Here is a 24,681-nt window from a genome sequence, read left to right as displayed (position 1 = left end):
CCCGGGCCGCCAAACTTGGAAAAAAAATTAAATGAATAAGCCTTGTGAATGTTTTATTTTTTAAATACTGTGGTTTTTCAAAGACATATATATTGTTGTAATGCTTTTGTTCACTTTCGTTTATAATTACATTTATTTTTTTTCTCCAATGAGGTGAGGTTACCAAAACACTCCGCCCCTCTGTCAAATTTTCGAACCCATTGTGGCCCGCCAATCCGAAATTTGCCCACCCCTGCTTTAAATGTTAGGCAAGCCCCCTCTCTGTCAACTTTTAAAATTCGTTTGAAGACGTGTTTTTATACTTTGGCTTTCGACCTAACACGAGACAATTGACACCGTTCTGCTGTTTTCTGCTGTCTACTGTATACGTATTAATATCATTAATTTGTGTTTTTATTGACTGCTTTCACCGTTCTTTGTTGTTGTATTATCGCTATATTTTGTTAGTAAAATGCTTTGTTACAGCTGGATTTTTTGTGAAATGCACTAAATGAATTCAGTTTTATTGTAAATTGAGCGCAGACACGTCCAGTGATTATTATGCCAGTGTAGAAAAAAAATAAATTCCCCCCAAATATTTTATTTTCCCCCATCAGTTCATCCAAATACTAGCCACATTCTGTCATAGTGATTTCATTTTCTTTTGTTTTTGTTGTTTTTGGCATTTTAACGAGAAGGTAGCTCCGTTAAGAAGCTTTTGTCGTCCTAGTGGACAATTAAAACAGACAAATAGCGAGGTTGTAAATGTGTTGTTTCTTGGGCCTAAACAAGGGATTAGGCGTTGAGTTTATCAGGGATTAAACATGACGCGTCGGCCACTATCTGCCTCTACGTCCACCTTGTTTTTTAATTGTGTTTGCCGCTTTGTCACTGGCTCGGATTACGCCTCGCCTCTTCCCCTCCCCCGCAAGCAAACGCTTCATCTACATTTCTTCTTTTCTTCTTCCGGCGTTTTACCGCGGCGGGAAAGTGTTTTAGCACTCTCGCTTCTTAATCTGTGGCCAAAAAGGCGATCGAGTGAGCGTGGATTACGGCGGATTAGTGCCCGGTCGGCATGCCGCCCGTCTGATTAATCCGCCGCCTTGTTGTGTCCGGGGTGAAGGGGTAACCAGCGTGGGGTCGGGGGTGACCCAAATTTAAGAGGCTAATGTTGTTTAAACGGGGAATAAATAAATAACATGCGCACGTGCACAGCGTAATCCCCTTTTTTACGGTTTACATGGATGCCGTTCACGTATTATTTCTGATCATTCTTTGTCTTTTTTTTAACAATAGGAAGACAATCAGAGCCACTGAGGATACAATTGTCTTTCATGCATCATTATTTCAGTCATTTTGTTTTGATTTTTATCAATGTAACAATTGTGTAATAACACAAGTGTAATAATTAATTTCAATAAAACTGTCTTTTTGAACATTTTTTTTTGTCTTTGATTGAATTTGACCGTAGATTCAATTCAATCAAGCCCGAAAAAGAAAATTAATAAGAGCTGAGCTTCCTTCTTTGGGTTCACCGAGTTTTGAGACAAAAAAAATGAAAGGCAATTTTTGACCTTGAAATGTAACTTAGTCTTTCATTCTTTAGTTTGTTAAAAGCTCTCAAATCAAAAAAGCCGCAGAGTGAATATAAAATGTCTGGATGGCCACGAGAGAAAGTCATCGCGCTCCTTCCAGGATAACGCTTGGAATTGGATGCTCGACAACTCATTTGGAGCACGTGACACACTTAAGCGCTCGACAAAACGTGCAACAACACAATCTGTGTTGTTCATTCATCCCTAAATGCCCCTCTTCCGGCTCCAGTCCATCTCCCACCCTTCCACTCAATCACACAAATCAGATTAGCGAACATATGCCCGCCGCCATTAAGACCTTAGCGGAGCTTTGACGGGAAGCCTCGACCGGGCGGAGAATCTCAATCAGAGGAAAAAAAAAAAAAAAAAAGACTCAATCAGTAGTGTGATATGCCGTTTTTTTTTTAACCCCCCCATAATGTGACAATTCCCCCCATCTGCTCTTATTCCAGCGTGAAATCCTCATAGTCTTAAAAAATGCCAATTAACACGCTTGTTAGCCGATGTTTTTATCGTTATTCGCGTGCGCACCTTTTACGCTTTCTTCACACGTTCGGGTCCAAGAATAACCTGCACCAGCTCCTTCTCACCAGCGCTGGAAATCTTTGATGCGAAAACTGCTGGGGAACACCAAAGAGTTTTTTGTTTTGTTTTTTCTTGTGAGAAAGTGCAGAAGTTGTATTTAGCTCACACAGAATGAAAAAAAATCTGACAAACTCTACACACCAAACAAGGAGCTGCCACGTGATTACAAACATACAATTGTTAACATTTACTTGACCAAGAGTTGTCTTTTATTTTGCATGAAATTTGATATGGTGAACATGGAGTACAGAACACTAAGGCGGCAGTTTATGTATACACGGGGTTCACCAACATAAAATTGTTGACCATTTTCTGATCATTTTGAGTTTTACCTTGCAAGAAAGAAGAGTAATTGTAAATGGAAAGCAAGGAATGCAGTAGACAAGGACTAAGTTGGAAGCTGCTGTCACACCACTGCGCCGCATGGTGATCACAAACAAACAATTGTTGACCATTTTTCAATTAAGAGTGGGCATCCATCTTGGAGTCGAGGAGTAATTTTACATGTCATAGATTGTGATTAAAAAAAAAAAAAAAGGTCTTGCGATAACTCAGCTGCTGCTGTCCCATTTCCACAAAACCGTAGTTGCCACGTGATGGCAAATCTACAATTGTGAATGGTGACTTGACTAAGAGTTGCCTTGTCTTACAAAGAAGATGAGAAATTGTACATGTCAAACATGGAATGCAGTGCAAAATGTGTTTGGAGTGTCGCAGCAAATGCTGTCACACATTTGCAAAACACTGAGCCGCTTCGTGATTACAAACACAATTGTTGACAGTTGCTTGGCCAAGCGTTACCAGTCGAAATTGGACTGTGATTGACTGACGTGATTGTAGTATTTGGTTCACGACTGAGCGCGACTGGAGTAGCGAGGCATCCTTTGTGAATATTTGTGAGGGTTTTTCTTTTGGGGGGGGGGCGGGAAATCTGTCTGTCTGGCAAGCGGGAGAGCGAGGTGGCAGCGGAGAGCCGGGCTGGGTTTGGCACAGCTCGGGTGAGATGATTCACTTTGCCAATGGTAACGCGGCAGGGAGAGATTGAGGATGCTTCGCTGGTTGGAGTAGGGGAGGACGCCCACATATAATAAACATAGAACAGTTCCTATGATTCAACAAGCGCATGATCACAAGCGCCTCCCTGGAGGAAGAGGAGGTGCAGGGGGGATGGGGAGGAGGAAGGAAAGAAGGGAAGGGTTGCAATGAGGACGACGCATGGGAAAAGTAGGAGGGGGGGGAGTAAGAATTCTCAAAGTGCATGAGGAGAAGAGTGGGGGGAGCGGAAGATGATGAAGAAGGTGGCACAAGGAGGAACTGGGGAGGAGAAAGAGAGGGAAAAGGAGGAGGAAATGGAAGAGGAGAACAAACAGCAGGAGGTGGAGGGAGAGAAGCATGCCATGACGAGGAAGGAAATGAGGAGAAAGAGGAGATGTTAAAAAGAGAAATGTAAAGCAGAAAATGAGGAGCCTGAACAAGAGGGGTTGAGAAGAGCGGGAAGAGAATGTGGACGTGAAGGAGGTGGAAATGAGAGGACTATAAGGAAGGGAGGATGAAGGAGGAATAGGAAGAACCCATAGAAAACGATTCAGAAAGAAAAGGGAGGTGGAGTAGGAACAAGAGGCGGAGGATGACATCACGAAGGAGGAAAATGAAAACGAGGCAGAGGAGCATTGACATTTCCGAGCGTCCCTGAACGCACCACTGCATCGACTTCATCTTTAAGTTGAAGTGTACAGCGTCATTATTTCCCTTCTTCCATTTCTCAAAGCCGGCTAGCCTTCCGACACCATCATCATCATCATCACCTCCACCTCCACCCCCGCACCTCCACCTCTCTGCCCCCTCCAAACCTCCTCATGTTGCCGGTAATGAAACATCAGGACATGTTGATAATAAAAAAAAAAAAAAGCTCCCCGTGTGCTGCTGAGGGGTTAAAGGTGAAATGCTGCAAATGGTAGCGAGGTGTTCAGGGGCACAGTTAATACGACCGCCAGCCGCCCTCGCTCATTACATCATGGCAAAACTAACACACCGGCAGTGGGCTAAAGGTTAGCGATGTCGCTAACTGCGCCCAACCTCACACCAAACATCATTTTGAAAAAGAAGGGAGGATATAGTTTGTGGGGTTTTGTCGACTCATTTTAGCTATTTGTGCAAATTCCTAAATTCAGACCCCGAATCCAAATTGACTTAACAATGTGAAATTTTTGTGTGTGTCATGTGTTGACCCACAAAAACACCATGCCTGGAAATAACAAGGAAGTCAGCCATTTTGGTTTGAAAGCAGCCAATTTACGGTCAATTTAGTCGTTTTTGCCTCAACAAACTTTAAAATTTCAGCCCCTGATGTTAGTTTGACTGATCAATATGAAATTTGGTAGACATGTCTATCACAAGTACCCACAAAAAAAGTCTAATGAAGCCATGTCTGGAAATACACAAGAAGTTTTTATTTTGGTTTGAAGCAGCCATTTTAGTTTTACTTTGACCATTTGAATGAATCAAAAACAGCCCTGGAGCGACTTGAATTTAATCAACATGGAATTTGGTAGGCATTTCTATCATGAAGATGCACCGAAAATCTTAAGAAGCCATTCGCCAAAAAGACAATGGAAGTCGGACAATTTGTTTTGAAGTGAGGACATTTTAGGCACATTTGCCATTCATATGAATTTGAAAAAAATCATCACCCAAAGCGAGTTTAATTTCACCACATTTTTCACAAGTAGACTCACAAAAAAAGTCTCAATTAAGACAAAATTGAAAATTCAGTGGGGGAGGGGAATTATGTGGATTACAGCCTTGTTGTCATGACCATCATATTAGCATACTTACACTAAGACACTTGTTAACCTACATTTTTAATATATTTGACATCAACCCCACAAAATTTGAATTTCATCTCCAAAAGGCAATGTGATTTCACAAGAAGGTCATTCATGAGTAGCTCCACAAAATGTCTTCAGACGTGAAGACTGAAAAGACAATGGAAGCCTGCCAACTTGGTTTGAAGCAGCAATTTTAGCGCCATTTTGTGTCATGATTCGTTTTGGTTGATTTTGGTTAAGTTTCAAGTTTTCCTTGTGTTTCTTTGTGTGTCTCGTTAGTTTGTGTCCACCTGTGCATGTCACGCCGGTCCCTTGTGTCTTCCAATCAGCTTCTTCAGCCACTTGTCTCATCCAGGTGTTCGGCATTGTCTCGTTAGTTTGTTTGTGTTTAGTGCCCTGCTTTTTTTTTCAGTCGTGTTGGGTTGTCGTCAATGTCTCTGCCGCTTCCTTGTCTCTGTCAGTTGTCCTGGTTTTTGTTTCCCAGTATTTCTTTGTTACTTTGATTTTGAGGACTTGGTTTCTTTTGTTTTTGAATTTTCCACAGTACCTGTGCTGGTGTTTTTGTTCATAAATTATTTTGTTCAGTCCACCCTGCACTAATTTCCCCAAAGACAGTTTGACATGATATTTAGTAGCTAAGTCTATTATGACAAGACCTACAAAAAAAAATCTTAAGAAGCAATACCTGAAAAGCTGCCAAAATTCTTCCATTTTGGTTTGACATCAACATTTCAGTTTGATTTTTGGCCATTTGTGAAGAATCAAAGATTCTCCTCTGAAATCCAGTTTGACTTGGCAATGTGAAATTTGGTTGGCAAGTCATTCATGAGTACATCTGCCGAGAGTCTTAAGCGCTCATGACTGAAAAGACAATGGAGGTCTGCCATCCTTGCTTGAAGGAGCAATTTTAGGGCCATGTAGAACAATGGCACAAATTTAAAAATAAATAAATTATTCCCTGAAGCCAGTTTGACTTATCCATGTGACATTTGGTGAGCCAATCAATTTTGATTAGCCCCACAAAAAAACTCAAGAAACAATGCCTAAAAAAAGATACCAAAAGTCGGCCATTTTGGTTTGACACTGACACGTTTGTTTAAGCTTGGCTATTTGCACAGAATCAAAGATTCAGCTCTCAAAAAAAAAAAACAGGTTTGACTTTTCAAAATGAAGTTTGGTATACATGTCTACCATGCGCAGACCCACAAAAACGTCTCAATAAGCCTTGCTTGGAAAGTCTTGAATAGAATACTTTAGGCTCTTTTTGTACATTTTCTGGCTTCCTTCGGAAACAAACTCCCTTGCTGAGATTTTGTCTTTTTGGAACCAAATTTGAACTTTGTATGCTCTAAATTGTAAAAACAAAATACTAGACAAAGATGTTCTTTTCTAGCATGAAATGAAGTTTATTGAAATGTATGATGAAGACTTTCCTCCAGGATGAAAAAAAAAAATGGTTGTAATAATTTGATTTTTTTTCCTGACCTCCTGGCAGCTGCGTTGTGTTTGAGGCGCACTCGCGTGTAGGCGGGACCTTGCGGGGGCAGCGGGGCAGCGTCTTATTGGCTGCCGGCAGGTGCGCTTCCTGAACGGCGCCCCACCCCCATAATGAGCGCCCGCGGGAATCGAACCGCCAACCCAGGCTGGGGTCGCGGGGGGCCGCCTCCGTCACCGGTCACGGCCGCCGCTCACCTCGTGCTCGGCCGTGCTGCGTTTGAGGCAGCTGGGAAAGATGATGATTGCCTCTCGTTTAACAAGAACAGACTGGGACTGACTGGCAACGCAATGCAAAACATTGTTTTGTTGCCGTTGATGACCTGGAATGTGTATATTTTATCATAATTAACAAAATATACAGTTATTATGCATAGCAAACGGGAATTTAGTTGTCATGACTATGGTAATTGTGACAGTGGCTTTGTACATTAAACAGAATTATATGGATTATTTTTTTGGGGGGTGTGGTTATTTTGAGAGGGGGGGGCAAGCGATTCGGTGAACGAATGTTTTGAACGATTCTTTTCGATAGAATGATTCAATTTACTCAAAAGAACTGTTATGCCCAACAAAAGCGTTGGAGTGTACGCATGTGTGTATATTTGTGTTGGTGCTAGTGTTTGTGTTACAGTCGGGGTGTGTGTGTGCGTGTATGCGTGTTCTAATGTGTGTTTCAACTTGTGCCTTGAAATATGAGTGCTTTGATCCAAGAGTTTTTCAACATTAAAGCATGAATTGACCAATTATTTGTCTTGAGGTGAGAGCATTTGAGATATGAGTACCTTGATTTAAGAGCTTTTTCGTGTGTTTAGTGTGTGTGTGTGTTTGTGTGTAGGCATAATCCCCTGCTAGCAGATGTTTTGCGGAATGTGCCAAACACCCGTCGGTCGCAATTGTGTTTTTTTAATACTTAACAAATGTTCATCATAATGAAAAATAATACACGCTATTTTATATTTAATACAAAGTATTTTTAGGAAGAATCTCCTTTACTGTTGTTTTTGAGCAAATCTGCCAAACCACAAGTGACAGAATTTTAGTTTTCTTTGGGGGAGCAACAGATAGATTGACTTTTTGAGGAATATTGACAAGCGACAAATGTGGACCAAGCATCCAACTCATGTATCACTGCTGTTTTGGTTAGCAACAGAGTTCAAGGGAGTTTTATTTCACGTAAATTGAGTCCATAAAAGATAAGCGAGGTTTTTCATCCACTTTTCGAGCAATTCTGCTTAGCACCAGGTGACACGACTTTGACCATGATTTTTTTTTTTCTTCAATGAATCACAGTTTATTTTTTTTGGTTGATTGCAATTGTAAGCAACTGTTCTAGTTTGCATCAGTGTTTAAATCGTCTGAAGTGTGAATTGGCGTAGTGAAAGTGTTTTTTATTGGCCTTTTGGGCAAGCCTTCCTAGCAACAAGTGACATGACTGGAAACAACATCAGAGTCGTTCTCAAGGGAGAAACTTTGTGTAATGAAGTCATTTCTCAACACTGCGCGTGTGAGCGCGTGTGCACGTGTGTAATTAATAATGAGTTGTTTCATGTAACAAATGAATCATTGTGACAACTTTTGGTCTTGTCGCTGCTTTTGTTTTGCGACTCAAAGCTTTGATTCCTATTTACTCTCTCAGGTCCTATTTTATGTTCGGTGTGTGTTGTATCTTTTGTGAGCGTGGGTGAGCGTGTGCGTGCACGTGCATGCGTGTGCGCGTGGGAGTGTGCGTGTGTCTTTGCACACGCCCTCTGGGAGGGATTCCTGCGATCTTATTGAAAGATGTTTACTGTCTGCCTCTAATTAATTTGCTTGGTTAGCGACAGGTAATATTCGCGGCGTATCACATTGCAGTACGCTACCACAAAGATTTTTTTTTAAAATAGAAAAATAAATAAAAATGATGGGAAAAAAATCTAAACAGTCGACCCCCGCCATTCTCAGGTGATAGAGACAAAAAGTGAAGGAAAAGCGAAAATCAGCAGAAAATTGACGACCATTGGAATGCATTGGGGAAACAATTAGATGACTAAATGGATGGTGTGGGGGAAATGGGTGACCCCATCACCTCAAAAACAGAAAGACATGTTAAAATATATTTTTTAAATTATTAATTATTATTATTAATTATGAAAACACAATCCCCAAATGATTTAATCTGCAGGTATACGGGGACCGTGATAAATAATAAAAATGATATAGAAATAATGATGATAAACTTTACAAAAAATGATAAAATAATTTTAAAAACTAAATAAATAATATTACATTGAAACAGAAAAAAAATGTTTTCCATCTGAATTTATTTCCAAAATCTGTATTAAATGAAATGGCAATAATATAACTCGACTCGAGCGCTAAATAGTCAAAGAGTCAACACAAAATTGTGGTTCTTTTTTTTTTTTTTTTGAGAGTTAACAATTTAAATGCCCATTTAAGTTCATCAAGCCCCATCTGAGACGTACGAGTTAGCGTCAGTATTTGAAAAGACTTTTCCGCGATGTCTCCATCTCGGGGGACGTTTTTGATAAGAGTGTGAGTCTGAGGACTGAACATTTATTACCTTATTAGCGTAGCATTGTGCTTCGCTAATTGAATGGGCGCAAATAATGAACACGCCTATGGTCTTTTTGTTCTTTGTGATTAGACGTTTCTCTTCTGTTGTTTCATCGGCTAGAACAACCTCCCAAAAAAGCTGTCGCAAAGCCAAAACAGGCACTTCTCTTTGTTCTTTCTTTTGTCATTTTTTTCAATTTTATTATTATTTTTGTTGTCAAATAAACAGAGACTTTACTTTTATATAAAATGAAAGTAATCATTCTTGGGACAAAATATTTATTCGACTCAATTATGACTTTAATGTTAGCCTTGTTAGCTTAGCGCACCACAGAACCTAACTAGGGCTTTTGTTAGTTGCTTTTTATTCTTTTCCTCCTTCTTTTATTGTTTTTTTTTTTACTTCACTTCACTTCGAGGCTGTATTTGTTGTTCCATGATTATTTTTCACATTAACAAATAAATCCTTTTTAATGATTTACAGTACTTTATGTTTGTTGACGATTCTGCTATAGCTAGCATTGTTAGCTTAGCTAGCCACCCTCAGTTTGGACTGAAAAGTGGGCTATCTTGAGTAAACTGCTAATTGAAAACAACCAATTGTTTCTAAATAACAATATCTACACTTCTTACCCGTACTCTACACCGCTCACATATCTGTGAAAACGCGCATGACGTCACATCCGCAGAGAGAAAATTAATTTCCTGATGCTTGCAATAATACTCTTAGTGAACTGCCTAAGTGTTAATTTGCAATTTATACGACATTTGAGTTATAAATGGTCAAATAAAAAGGCTATTTAAAAGATATTTTCGGGCCAAATCCTACGGGTGTGCAGCTTTAATGTTTATGATTTTTTTTTTTCTTCATGTCAGTTAACGACGCGACGGTAGCAAACTTGGCTAGTCAATAAACATGTTTTCTAAAGTTGTTTGCGCGTTTGCGAGCTGTGCTGAGGTGAACGTCCGGGGAATATTGATGAGGATATTAAAGGCGACTGCTCTGATCGCGTGGGCCAGAAGGTTAATGACTGCAAAGGATGCTGGGAAGCGAATGGCGATGGCAGGGGGGCTTCGGGACCACCGAGAAAAACTTGTCGGCTCTCGGGAAGGAAAGAAAACCGAGCAAACAAATAAGAACGTGGCCTCTGCTTGTTTGTTTTATGCCTCGCAACAAAAGCCAATTCGCATTAAGAAATTCAGCGATAGTGGCATTTTGGAATATTTATCATGATTATTATTTTTAGGGTAGTTTATTATTATGTCATTACAGTATGCTTCACTATATAGCATAAGATATTTTTTCTGAACTCATTGCAGGATTACTTATTATCTTATTATTATTATTATTTCATATTTGATTAAATAGAATTACAATTATTTGTATGAGTATTTATTTTTGATTTTTGGTTGGGTTTTTTTCTGGAATTATGTTTTCAATTATGTTTCAATTAAAATTTCAATTGTTTATTAGCATGATTTTAAAAATGTTACAGGTGCTTTTTTTTGTTGTTGCCGTGCAACACCTTTTAAAATGTCTCTTAAATATGAGAGTATTTATGATACTGCTTTTGTTTTTAATAATGCTTTTGTTTTTTTCATGTGTAATATTTTTACTCATGTCATTTAATGTTCTTAATGATGGTTTAATTTTTTTATGTTTTTGATGATGTTTTTTAATCATATATTTTTAATAACGCTTCTAATGATGTTTTTGGCTTGTGGTGAGCAGATGCTGAGCAAGATAATCCACACATACTTTGTAAGCTGCTTTTACTTTTTACACACACACGCGCGCGCACACACTGGCAGCTCACAAGGAGACATTAATTTTGAAATGACTTTTCAGTCCGACTTCAAGTGATCATGTGAAGAATGCAGTCATCTTGCTCTGAGATATGGCCGACGTCTGTACAATGGGAGTGTGTTACATTCAGTCAATAATATTGTAATATAGTTTAATAAGTAAGAAATTATGATGGCTCATGGACACGCTCTGAACTCATAGTAAACACAACGGACTCACAACAGAGGTGCAAGGTTCGATTACGACTCCAGCCTTTCTGTGTGAGTTTGCATGTTCTCCCCGTGCCTGTGTGGGTTTTCTTCGGGTACTCCAGTCCAAAAAAAACATGCATGGTAGGTTGATTGGTGATTGGACACCCAGGTGTGCATGTGAGTGCGGATGTTTGTTCATCTTTGTGTGCCCTACAATTGGCTGGCAACCAGTTCAGGGCGTACCTGCCTGCTGCCCGTTGCGAGTTGGGATCGGCTCCAGCAGGGCCCGTGACCCTCGTGAGGAGAAGCGGCTCAGATAATGGATGGACAAAGAGAAAGAGACAGAGAAAGAGAAGGAGAGAGAGAGAGAGAGAGAGAGAGAGAGATAAAAGCACCCCATCTTGTCTTCCCAAAAGCAGCCTGTGGGGGGCGCTCAGAGCACGGCAGATGGCGTCTTCACGGAGCTCCGCGACGCGCGCACTCACACGCGTACACACGCGCAAACGATAGAATGGTTCGAACAAGAGAAAGAAAACTGAGTTTTATATACTGTAGACTGGAAATATGGAGAAAATATCACAAGTGGGAGTATGCCATTAGCTCTCAGGTGCATATGTCACGTGGTTCTGTCATTGAAAGCAAACAATTCCAAAAGCTTTCAAAACGTATTTGGCTGCAAATCAGTCGGAATATGTTTTTATTTGGAATAAAAATGATGTAAAATAGAGAGAGTTCCACGCCGAGTAACAAATACACCCCGTTCCCCTCCCCCCACCGCCCCCCCCCCTCCCCTTCGTCCCTGCGGTGGAGAGACACTCACTCACAGCACGAGAGAGAGAGCGAGAGAGTAGTTGCAAGCTCGGCTGTGCTTCAGTTTGTCATCACCCGGGCGGCAGCGCAGTAGCAAGCGAGCAAGCAGCGAGTCAACCGAGCCGAGCCGCACCGGACCAGGACAGCATCGGACGGCACCGCGAATCGGCATCAAACAGGAGCTTTTTCCTCTCATCATCTTTTTTTTTTCATTTTATCTTTCTTTTTCTTTTTTTCTTGTTTTCTTTTTAACTTCCCAACATATTTTTTGAACGTCCGGCATCCACTTCTTCCACAAGAACCGGAACCTCCTCCACCACCTGCGAGTAGAACCTCGGACGTCATGCGGACCCGCGCCGAGTAGAAAGCTGAACCAAACCGGTCACGACACTCACAAAAAGTGGACTTAACTGTGAGAGGAATATCCCCTTGGCTCCATTTGGATTTCAAGTGCTTTTCATTTTTCGCCCGTTTGGATTTTTATCCGATTTTTCTTCTATTTCGCCCCCTACCTGATCCGGATTGGACTCCGACGACGAGCGGAGCCTGTAGCCGGGCTGGAGCGCTCCAAACTGGGCTATCGCGCGGCGCTCACCCGCTCCAGGTAGGAAGCACTTCCACCTGCTCTCATTCCTCACATTCTCATCCATGTTCACTTCTGTTTCCTTTCCTCTCGATTGGCTCGCTCTCGTTGACATTTGAACGAGTTTAATGAAAGAAAAGCCTCCAAGAAAGAGCTTTCAACGTGTTTAGTGCAATTCAAAACACTTGTTGTCCATTTGGATCCCAGATTAGATCCAATAGCGTGTTTATTTTCCGCCTTCATTGCACTCATAGCAGCATTGATCCATGTCCAGCGCGGTCCAGCATAATTCAATAGAACCTGCATGACACCAGCAGCCCTGGTAGCTCAGTTCTGGCGGGCTTCGTTCGAGCGTTTACACAACGGTCCCGAGGCCGTTCAAAGAAAGTCTTTCCGATCGCAAGTTTGTCAACTATTAGACAGAATAAGTCACAGCTCATTTTTGACAAGTTTTACTCAAAAACGGGTCACTCGGGCCACCGAGTTCCACACATCCACTACCTCAGCCAAGATAAATGCATCCAAGAGGAGGAGGTTAAGGTTAAACAAAAACAAAAACAAACAAAATTGGCCAACAGTCAAGGTGCATGGTGAATTTCACGGCCATCAGGCGCACTGGTGGCGGGCGCTGATGTTTAGGGTAACAGAAGAAATAATACCAATGAAAGCAATCCCACTCTCATCATCTTTGTGGGGATCTGAAAACCATTTTCAACCGCATCATCAACAATGTTGAGTGTGTGTGACTGATATCCGTGAATCCTGTCACGGTGAACACACGTGCCAGACTTAATAACAATCGGAGGTGCTGGTGGCGTGTGTAGATGTTTTCTAATTTTCCGAGGGGGATGCTGGTGCGTAGCTTTTGAAAGCGAGGAGGGTTTCTGGGACCCCTTAAGTCTGCATGAGCTCACTGGAATACAAATTTTGGTGTTTTTTTTAAGCATATTCAAGCCTCTGCAAACGCTATTTCATCATAGGATTAATATTAGAAATGATAAGAATTTGACACATTTTTTATATCTATGCTGGAAACATACCCACAAGGCAATGGGGAGGGGCTGTCAACTGGGTAGGTTTGCATCACTGTTGCCGAATATGTTGAAGCGCCCAAAAATGATGTTTCAAAATAATACAAATTAAAGCAATTCACCTCAGACCCCTCAAATCTGTACCAGGATGCACATGATAAGAAAAAATGGTGCCTTTTGGAGTATACTCAAGACTCCTAAAACATCCAAACAATATTGGAAATGATCAGAATTAAAGCCGTGGATGCCTGGAACATATTAACCGAATAGTTCTGGCGGAGTTGGGGGGGGGGTCGACTGGGTTGAGTTGCAACCGAGACCCCTAAAAGTCAGGTTGCTTTCATGTAGATTTACATGTCTGGGATTTTTTTTTTTTGCATGTGTTGAAGCCACCCAAAATTGTGATTTAGTTGCAAGAATAAATGTTAAAATAACATGAACTAAAGCGATTCAATTTACGATAGAGCAAATTTTAGGCAGAGGGGGGGGGGGGTCATGTCTAGGATCCTAAAGTTTGAAATTTTCCCCCAAAATACATCAGTTAGGACAGTTAAATCTGATTTTGTCACAGGAACAGAATATTCACAGTGATAAGAATTAAAGCAATTCAAGTTCACAAATGAGTGGGCTTTGAGAGTAGGACTGTATTGAGGCACCCTTAAATTTGAATATCTCCAGCAGGATACACTTGCTGGGAAACTTTTGCATTTTGGAGAGTATATTAATGCCAGTTAAATTAGATTAGCTGTGTGGATAAAATATTTAAAAAATGATCAGAATTAAAGTTCCAATTTCCGACTGAGCAGGCTTTTCAATATTGTACTTTCTCACCCGGATACACCAGTTTCGTCAGTTCAAGCCTCAATAGATGACTTATTGTCAGGAATCATTTTCAAAAAGATAATGATTAAAGCCATGATCAAATGCGTCCCAATGCGCTCATACTCTGGTTGTAAAAACTTTTGCTATTCTTTGTCATCTGCTTTCAAAACACACAGACACGGTCATAAACGAGTTGGGAGTTTCAGTGTTTTGTGTGAGTGTGTACGTGCGCGTGCACGCACGTGTAAGTGTGCGTGTGTGTGTGTGTGTGTGTGTCAGAGGCGGGGAATCCAGTCGCTCCGGTTCTGCGGGGAGGGGCGAAGACGCGCTTGAATGAAGGAGGGTTTGGCTTGATACTATTCACATGCACAGCAGACGTTTCCGTCCTACTCAACTTTGACCTCCTTCCCTACTGCTTGTCATGTAGGCCGTCAACCTACCGACACACTTACACACGTGTCCGTCTCAATATTGTTTCCCTCCTGGCACCTGTCAACGCAACGTGTCGGTTATCGCTCAGTGTGTCCAGGAAGTAGACACATCCAGACTGTTCGTTTCATTGGGGAATCTATCCATTTACACACACACACACAAATATATATATATATATATATATATATATATAGAGAGAGAGAGAGAGAGAGAGAGAGAGAGAGAGAGAGAGAGAGAGAGAGAGAGAGAGAGAGAGAGAGAGAGAGAGAGAGAGAGAGAGAGAGAGAGAGAGAGAGAGAGAGAGAGAGAGAGAGAGAGAGAACGACAACCACTGTCCTACTACGGTGCCGCCCACCCAAAGACACCCCCAAACAATAGAAACTTTTTTTTCTGCGTTAAAAAGTTGGTGTCGAAATAATCTATTCAACAAACTGAGTATAAATCAAGATTAGATGTGACTTTATATTCATAACACACTTGCTGATGCGTGACGCCGTCGCATGTGATTGCTGCTCATAAAATCAAGTTAAAAAGCTTTTAGTCAAAAAATTAGTGGCAAATATCCTGCCGCAAATCAATTGAAGAAATCATTACGCCCCTGCACCTTAAAAAGGTTTGTTGATTATTATTATTATTTCCTTAAAATGCCTAATTAAATCCCAGAGTCGCGGTAAGCACGTCTGCTTCACAGCCAAGAGCTTTTGGTTGCGAGTGTGGACTCGGAGGGTTCTTCCAATCAATAAGTCATTGATTGGAATCAATATGCATTAGTTTTGTGCAGATTTATAGGTTTACATTTCATATGCTTAATACGCATAAGCAAGTGTTGATCGGGTGCGTGGAATTAAAGGCACAAGGGGATGCTGCTCATAATGCTCCCCCAAAGCAAAAGTTTTAAGAATAAAACACGAACAGGAGCAGATATCGAAGTATTAATGATGCGTGTGCGTGTGTGTGTGCAGATAACTGTTTGAGGGTATATGTAATCGTGTTTGTGCCTGAGTGTTCATGTGTGCGTACAACTGTAAGTGTGCGCGTACACTTGTGTCGCGTTTGTTGTTTGTGCATGGTACATTCAGGTACTGGGCAGAGTGTGGGTTTTCTTATAATTTCTAAAGAAAATGCTTTAGTGCGCGGGTACGTGTTTGTGTGTGCTTCAACACTTGTCACTTGTTTGTGTTTTTTTTCTTTTTTCTTTTCTCGTGATGCGTTCAGGTGCTGTGCTAAAATTGGGAAAACGTCCTTTTTTACGTTGTCAACCCCAATATGACTCTTCAACACGTCTTGTTGGTTTGATTTCAACATGACAAAGTCACATGACTTGTCCCTATTTAATTTTACTTTTGAAAGATTCCATATTAAGACATATTAGGTCATGATTATCTGATGTAAAAGCACATACTGATGTCTGCAAGTCAATAGACCGAATGGTGGTGTGTGGGTGTGTGCGTTATTCTCTATATGTGTGTTTGTTAAGCTGCATCAAGCAATACCATGTGAATGGAGTCATTAGCGTAATCCCTTTTGTCATGCGCCTTTGCTGGACCTCACTAACCAACACGCATAAACACACACGCACGCACGCATGCAGTGAACATCCTGAAAACATAAAAGCAGCATTTGTGCATGCGTGTTCTTTTTTTGTGGGTGAACTGGAAGTGCTTGATGGTCAGGTTTCACGCACCAACAGTAGTGCTCCAAACCGGTTTGGAAGGACATTGAAGAATAAAAGTGATGATAAATTAACTTTTGTTGGAATTGAAAGTGATGTTGATAGATGTTTGATCATTTGATATATCAAAGGGAGAGGACAATATATTGACGCGTGTATTTCCTTGATGTTAGCCAATTAAAAAGTTTGGTTTTTTCATCAAAAGAGTTCTCTCCCCCCCTCTCCAAAACTAAAAAAAAAAGAAGAAAACAAAACAAAACAAAAGGTTAACTGGAAACGCTTGATAGCCCAATTTCTTAAAGGGACAGTACGTGTTTCAAGTGTTTTCATGGGGTGTGGTTAAAAAACTGATATTACTCCAAATTCAGCATTTGTAAAAATGAAAAAATACGCTTTAAACAAAATATTGCTCTTTGGGGCTTTTTCGGCTCAAGGGAACATCGTGTTTGGGGTCTCAAAAATGGGAATATTTTAAAATGGCTAAAATATGTAAACACAAAAACTGTCTAAATGTGAAAGTAGAAGATGCAAAAGTTTGAAAACATACGCGTTTCAAAACGCAAACATTTAACAAAGTTCATCTAAAAAGTAAACATTTCACGATGCAATTATTCAACAACGCAACATTTGAAAGTAAACCTTTGTCAACACAAATTTAAAAATGCATGCCTTTTAAAATACAAACCTTAGAAAAAATATTTCCAAATAATCATTTCAAAACGCGTACATTTGAGTTCTCGTACAGCTGGTGAAACGTTTGGATTCAAAGCGGCTTTTATGTCACATGAACAGATATTGGTTCGTCGCATCAGTGGGCGTCCGTTGCTCGACACCCGCATTGCCGAGTCACATGACCTCATTGCTTTTTTTTTTTTTATGACATCATCACGGGAAGGTTAATGTCATCTACCTGTGTCAGCCGTTACCACGAGAGACACTATGAATGTCAATTGTCAACACACACACACGCACGCACGTAACAGTAGGTGGAAGGTTAATGTCATCTTCCTGTGTCAGCCGTTACCACGAGAGACACTATGAATGTCAATTGTCAACACACACACACGCACACACGTAACAGTAGGTGGTAACAGGACCATCCGGCTGCTTTGTCATGCGCACCCCCCCCCCCCCCGCACACACACACCTGTTGTGTGTCTTTTCTGTATTGCAGACACACACTTAGCAGGAGGCCACCCTGACTGTCTGACTCCTTACACATGGAAATGTTACACACACACACACAAACACACCCACGCCCACACACGAGCATAGTGGAGAATGAACATTTACACAACACTGCACAGCTTTTGTCTTTTCTTGACGTCTTGTCCCAAAATCAAAATTGTGACTCGAGTACAAGACTTGGGTAGGGTGACTCATTACTGATACTGAACCAACAGAACGGCAAAACACTAAAATTTCGTTTAAAGCAGTGGAGTCACATGACAAATGTTCGAAAAACTTTTGAAAAAGCAAACAAAAAAAATCTGAAGTCAAACATTTCAATCAGATTTTTTTTCTTCAAAAGCTAACTTTAGAAAAAGCAACAATGCGAGAAATGCAAACATCTGAAAATAAACTTTTTTTTTAATTTTTTATTTTTTTACAAGACCACCACCTCTCTTCATAGGTTAACCCGGCGCAATTGTAACAAATCCCCGATGAAAAAAAAAAAAAGCATTCAAAAATAGCCTTGACTCAGTTTGTGTTGTATAACTTTGTGACACACAAGGGGGCTGAGACTTTTGTGACTTTTGTCTTTTAAGGTCATGAGAAGTTTGTTTTGGGTGTCAGGAGATTTCACGAAATTCCAGCCGTGGCGTTCACATGCTCCTCGCTGACGTGCTCGCGTGTGTCTGTGTTCTCATGTATGTGTGTGAGTCCATCTGCATGTGTCGTCCAGTTTCATACACTCTCAATTTCCCTCGGGATGCATAACAAAAAATAAATAAATAAAATAACAACAATATCTCGGGAAAAGCGTTTGTCAATTAACTCATTCACTGCCATTGACGGGAATAGACGTCAAAAAGCACATTAATTTTACCCGCGTTGCTGAATGAGTTAATCGCCAATTAGCTCATTTTAATGTAACCAAGTGGTCAGCAGAAGCACATGACCAATAGTCGGCGGGAATAGTCAGCAAAAAAAAAAAAAAACATGTATATCAACAAGTAACTTTTATATAATCAATAAATAGATACTGTATCTACACGGCTGTAAACAGTCGCAAGAATACTCTCTGCATTGTATGTGACAACAATTCATGCCGCGGCAGGGCTCAGTGGTAGATCGCTCGTCAATGCCCGGTCGTTGTGACCAAGTGTCCTTGATACAAGATACTGCATGTAGATGCAGAGAAAAAAAAGTAGCAGCACTAGTCAACAGCGTTGTATGCGACGATGATACATGAGAAAAGCAGGCATTATCACATTTTGGACTGCAGACATCCCATAATAATCGTAATAACACATCAGATGACACGATGACACACCATTTGAGTGATTGCGGCGTTTCCACGGTGATGAGTGAGTGCGAAATGCCTTGGCGGTCACTGGCCTATTTGTCGGTACTTTGAGAAAATACACACACACGCGCACCCCTTCACAGCCAAATGGAAGTGTGTGTGTGTGTGTGCGGCACAGCAGGGAGGCAACACGAGTGGCCAACAGCAACAGGCTGAACATTTGCTGCTCTTTTGCTGACTTGCAATAGAAGAAACAGAACACTTGGCTCTGAAATAACCTCACTTCTAGGCACCACTTGTACGTGTGCGCCTATAGATGCACCGTGTGCACAGCTCGAACCACAACAAGGCGTCAACAAAGTCAAGAACGCAAAGTTGAGTTGTTCTGTCTTTCAATGAGGAGTCAACTACCTAGTGCCAAGTACCTAACTGACTGATCTACCGAGTACCTACATACCTTGGAAACCAACTCGAACCGACCAACTGACAAACCTCGTACATGCCGAGTGCAGATCTCATCCCTATGTACCAACTGATCGACCTACCTGCCTATGTACCAAGAAACTAGTTAGTACCTACGGACTGATATACCTTGCAGCCTACATACCCAACCTATATACTTATCTATCCAGTACCTAGTACCTACCGAAACACATTCTTCCCCAATGTACCGATCTACCTACCTCCCGACTTACCTTACTGTCTTGGGACTACCTAGTACCTACTGATTGGTGACTAACCCTTAAGAACTGATGTAGCTAGTCCTTACTTACCTTTGAACCCAACTGGAACCTACCAACTGACATCTAATAGAGATCTAGTGCAGACCTCATACCAATCTACCAACTGAGTAACGTGCCTGACTACCCACCAGGACACCAACTAGTACCTATGGACGACTAAACTTAGTAGCCTTCATACCCAACGTATCTACTTCCCTATCTAGTACCTAGTGCTCACAGACGCACATACTATCCCGATGTACCTATCTACCTACCTGCCTACTTGCCAACCTACATTGGAACTACCTAATACCTACTGATTGACGTATGTACATAGTATCAGCATACCAACCCAGGAACTACCTTGTACCTACTGATTGACATACCTACCTAGTACCTTCTTTGTAATTGTCCATTTATGAAAAAAAAATCTAAACGTTGTACTTTGCATCCATTGTAGCAGTTTTGTCAAATGATGCGATGTTACTCTGGAAAATATCCACCCCCTGTTCTAAAGCATTCTCCATCTTGTCGTCCTCCAGAGTGATGGCGGCACCGAGGCGGCACATCCTGCTCTGCCTGGCAGCGGTTCTACTGTCGTGGTGCAACGCCGCCCCCACCGACATCCTCTACCGGGTCCCCGAGGAGCAGCCGCCCAACACGCTGGTGGGCAGCCTGGCGGCGGACCGCGGGCTCCCCGACAGCGGGCACTTGTACAAGCTGGAGGTGGGCTCGCCCTACCTGCGCGTAGACGGGAAGACGGGCGACATCTACACCACCGAGATCTCCATCGATCGCGAGACCCTTAGGGACTGCCGCAACCTTTTTGAGGAAGACAAGTGCTATCTAGAGTTTGAGGTGTCCATCACGGACATGGTGAAAGGCATCGGATCGGGCCCTCGCCTCATCGAGGGCCGCATCGAGGTTCTGGACATCAACGACAACACGCCGCAGTTCTCCTCGCCCATCCTCACCCTGTCTATCCCGGAGAACACCCATGTGGGCGCACTGTTCTCCATCCCCATGGCGACGGATCGCGATGCCGACAGCAACGGTGTGGCTGAGTACTCCCTGAGCACGGGACCCGACGCCGAGCAGCTCTTCGGACTGCAGGTGGCGGTGGACACGGATGAAAAGCTGCCCCAACTGGTGGTCATGGGGAACCTTGATCGAGAGAAGAAGGATTCGTATGACCTGAATATCCGTGTGGTGGATGGCGGCCGGCCGGCCAGGGCCAGCAGCGCCCTGCTCAGGGTGGTCGTCACCGACCAGAACGACAACGCGCCAAAGTTTGAAAGGACTCACTACGAGGCTGAGCTGGCGGAGAACAGCCCGCTGGGACACTCCGTGCTACAGGTCAGTAGAACCTAGAAAGCTGATATTATTAGACCTGAAAAATAGTGTACCGTGAGATTTCTCCCGGATTCAAGTCCTGCTAAATTTTGACACGCTCTCCCATGGTACCGTGAGAGGCGGTGGGTGGACAAAACTCAAAGTTGCACTTTGGTTCAGCTTGTGGTTAACCATAGAAGCAGTGTATTCCCTGCGGGCGCTGTACGTTTTAATGGGATCCCTCATGTTTCTCACGCTCTTTCAAGATTTAGCACAAATGAAATGTGGATGCCGGGTAGCTGAGAAGGATGATTCTAGCCCCGGAAGAGTCTAATGAAGTTCTCTGCCGATTCTGCCGCCTGAGTCAAGCTGCCCCTCGAAGAAAGTTTGAGTGTACTGAAATCTTTGGTTTAGGAACGACACGGTTTATGAAGAATTAGGTTTTTGAACAATTTCTTGAAAGAAGATTTTCAGTTTACAAACTGACTTGTCTTGGCCGTGATCGGCCTCAGATTTTCGTGGGTTTTCTTGCGCCACATAAATGTCATTGGGTCCGGGTAACATGTATTTTTTTTTTTTTTTTGGGCGGACCTTTTTTGGGGTATTTTTGAGTAACAGGGTGAGAATTGTTGAATATAATACAAAGCTTTTAAAATCAATGAATAATCATTTTTACTAATGGCGATTTCAATATCAGTCAAAAATAATCAACGATTCAGCTTAAGATGAACAGAAATTTCCCAGTAGAATTCCAACTTCAATTCCATTTCGGTGGCTTGAATAGCAACACGAACAAAAATTGGCTTTGACTGGCGATGTGAAAGGGGCTATTCTTTCAAATTGGTGCATCAGTCATAACATTCACATTATAAAAAAAAAAAAAAAAATGACACCAATTTTGTTTGTGCCAAATTTGGGCATACTGTACTTCCAACTGGTGCTACTGCGGAGTGTTTCGACTCCATTATTTTCCTGAGATTTTTTGGGGCTAAATCCTCTTGTGGGACGTCGCTTGGGAGTTGTCCCCGCTTCACAAGCTGGACCTCTGTCTCTCAGCATACCAGGCTTATCTTCCACGATGTGACGGAATTGCGACAGTCAGGATTTGCCAAGGCGATAAATTCCACGTGAGTCACCCATTATGTAGCCTTGTTAGCATGTGATGTGGCACTGGTGAAGGGGGCGTTTGTCGCTATGTCGACCGCAGTCACACATTAACAGCGGATACTGGGAAGCGTTTTTTTTTTTTTTTTTACTTGTGTCTGGCTGCGACAAACGCGCTTCTTCATCCTCCTCGATTCCCCGCTGCGACCAGTCACCAGTCAATCAGGAGATTATCCATGCGTCTTATTGCTATTATTGCCGGGGATGCTTTTCACTTACGTGGTTTGAAGAGGGACAAAAGCATTCTGCCGCATTGAACCTGCGATGAGCACGTTTTAGCGTGCCATTTCAATACGTTGACATTTTCAAATGAATTCCGCTAAATGTGGAACATGCTCATGAAGGAAACAAATTCAAATCCAACCGAGATTTTTAATGCGCTAAAGTGACCAACCAATGGAATCTCGATTTTATTGCGTATCTGATTGTAGACATTCTAATATGAGTCTATAAATGGGTTTGTGCCTTAAAGGGGTAGTCAACCCCAAAATCTTTGCAAAAATATGTTCTATGCAGTCCCACTACTCTAAACATGGCAGTCTGATTAATATTATATGAGTTAATCGGTAATATCCACCCGCTTTTAGCCATCTCAGGGGGCGGCCATTTTGTCCCTTCTGTTGACTGAAAATGCTCAGGGCTCAGATAACAACCAATCATGGCTCAGCTTCAGCAAACAGGTGAGCCGTGATTAGTTACCTGAGCAACTGTGATTTTCAGTGTACAGAAATGACAAAATGTCTGCCATCTGATTTTGCTGCTCAATTTGTATTCCGCAACCGCAATATTAATCAGAATGCCATGTTTAGACTTGTGAAGTCAAGAATTTTTTTGGGTGTTGACTTCACCTTTAAAATTAATCTAATTTATTTTCTTATGCAAAGTTCTGATCCTGTTCCCTAAAGTATGTGTCTGTTTCTGGAAAGCTGCTGCGAGCCGTTTTAGAACATTTTCACTCAACTTTCCAGACCCACAGAATATTTTGTTCGGCGACAAAATAAGCACCAAACTAAGCAAAAGAGTCGACTCTTTTCTTTCGCCAGAGAAACAATTTGTTTCCTCCTATTTTATTTTTAGTGCTCAGCAGTAGAACGTGGGCTGCTTTCACCAAAAACACCGGTGTCTGATGAGAAAGCAGAGAAAATAAGCTTTATTTAAAAAGAACCGCGTGAAGCAAAACATTAACATTGACACGAATATTTATTTGCGGAGCCTTTCCGACCAACGTTATCCCCCAAAATCACATTTTTTGATTTTTTTGGAATAATGTGACTCCAAAAGGCGTTTGAACGTTTTCTCAAGTTTTCATCGTTTGTATTTAACGGGCTGATTATAGACGACGTGAAATCAATGGGATATTGCGACTTTCCTGAAAACTAACATTTGACTGATTTTTGTTGTTCTTTGGGACCGACGTGAGACCAGTGGAAGCTCAATTTCCTCCACCAGTCTTGAGATGTAATTTGTTGATTATGGAGCTGATTAAATGAGTGTTAATCTTAGTTACTTGTGTGTTTTTTAATCCGGAACATACGGTAACAAATGTTAATACCTTGAATTGAATGAAATGAGCTGTAATTGATCGATTACAGGCATTGACATTTTCTGCTCCTTAGTTGCTATTGTCCTTTTCAACACCAATCTCGTGGAATTAATTTGACGTCGGAGGTTTTTAGATAAGGTTCGCTGCATCTTTTCGTTGACAATCGATACAAGACGGACGACTCGCAATCTCTAAATCCCGGCAACAGGACATTGAATCGCGTACGTGAAAAGTCAAGGCGCCTTATTAGTGCTGAAGCAAAGACAATCGACTTAAAAAAAAAAAAAAAGAAAAAGAAAAAGAAATGCGAGCTAAAGTGTCAGAGTGGGTCAACGCTGGTTAATTGTTAACGCGGAAGACAAACGGCGCTTCTGTCGGCCGTTTGCTCGTCCGCTCGATAGGCAATCCCGCCCCAAGCGGTCAATAATTTACGGGCCGCTCGGAGAAACGCGGCGCTCCTTAAAGCCTTCCCGCCTGGAAAGCAAATCAATGGGCAGGAGAAATGATCTCGGGGCTTTTTCTTCAGCGCTAAACGCCGGCGACTGGAATCAGCAACTTCCGACTGTCGGCTGTCGCCCTGCAAGCGGCAAAGAAGATTTTGATTAGGAGGTCGGATGAACTCCTCGTCTGCTCTGGCAAATCCCTCGAGGATTCTGCGCGGGGAAGCAACCTTTCACACCCTGACGTTGCTTTAAAAGAGATCAGGGCTGCTGAATTCAACTTCTTTTTTTTGATTAAGATGAAATGGAAAGAAAAGACTTGCAAATGTCTTTCAATGGCAAAGATAACCGAAACGTACAATGTTTCCATGTGACCTTTGGCCATTCAAACATGGATTCAATTTATTTTATTGTAGAAGCCTTACGAATGCAGAGGCGGAACGGTTTACAGGATATGATCAGAAGGTTTGTGGTAGAGGTTAAGAAGTTAATGGTTCGGGTTTAGGATAGTGGTTAGTTTTAATGCCTCAATACTTGAGTTCCTGAGTTTGGTCCAACCTCCGCCATCCTTGGCTGCGTACTGTTTTGTTACCACATCTTTGAGAGGAATCCTTTTTGACGATGG

General features: G+C 41.9%; 1 protein-coding gene across 2 annotated transcripts in view; it reads left to right on the top strand.

Moving 5' to 3' along the window:
- The first annotated feature begins 11,882 nt into the window (after positions 1 to 11,882).
- Positions 11,883 to 24,681, top strand: part of LOC148338645 (protocadherin-1-like) — a 106,652-nt gene continuing 93,853 nt past the window's right edge. For both annotated transcript variants that reach the window (XM_088293831.1, XM_088293833.1), the window contains exons 1-2: positions 11,883 to 12,449; positions 20,120 to 20,933. In XM_088293831.1, the coding sequence (XP_088149957.1) occupies positions 20,124 to 20,933 (810 nt within the window). In that variant the 5' untranslated portion in view covers positions 11,883 to 12,449; positions 20,120 to 20,123. The remainder of the gene's footprint in view (positions 12,450 to 20,119; positions 20,934 to 24,681) is intronic.

This window comes from Idiotropiscis lumnitzeri, chromosome 4 (assembly GCF_059441095.1).
Source record: "Idiotropiscis lumnitzeri isolate Australia: NSW breed Sydney's pygmy pipehorse chromosome 4, RoL_Ilum_1.0, whole genome shotgun sequence".
Classification (NCBI taxonomy): Eukaryota; Metazoa; Chordata; class Actinopteri; order Syngnathiformes; family Syngnathidae; genus Idiotropiscis; species Idiotropiscis lumnitzeri.
The sequence above is the reverse complement of the archived record's forward strand: the minus strand, read 5'-3'. Positions and strand labels throughout refer to the sequence as shown.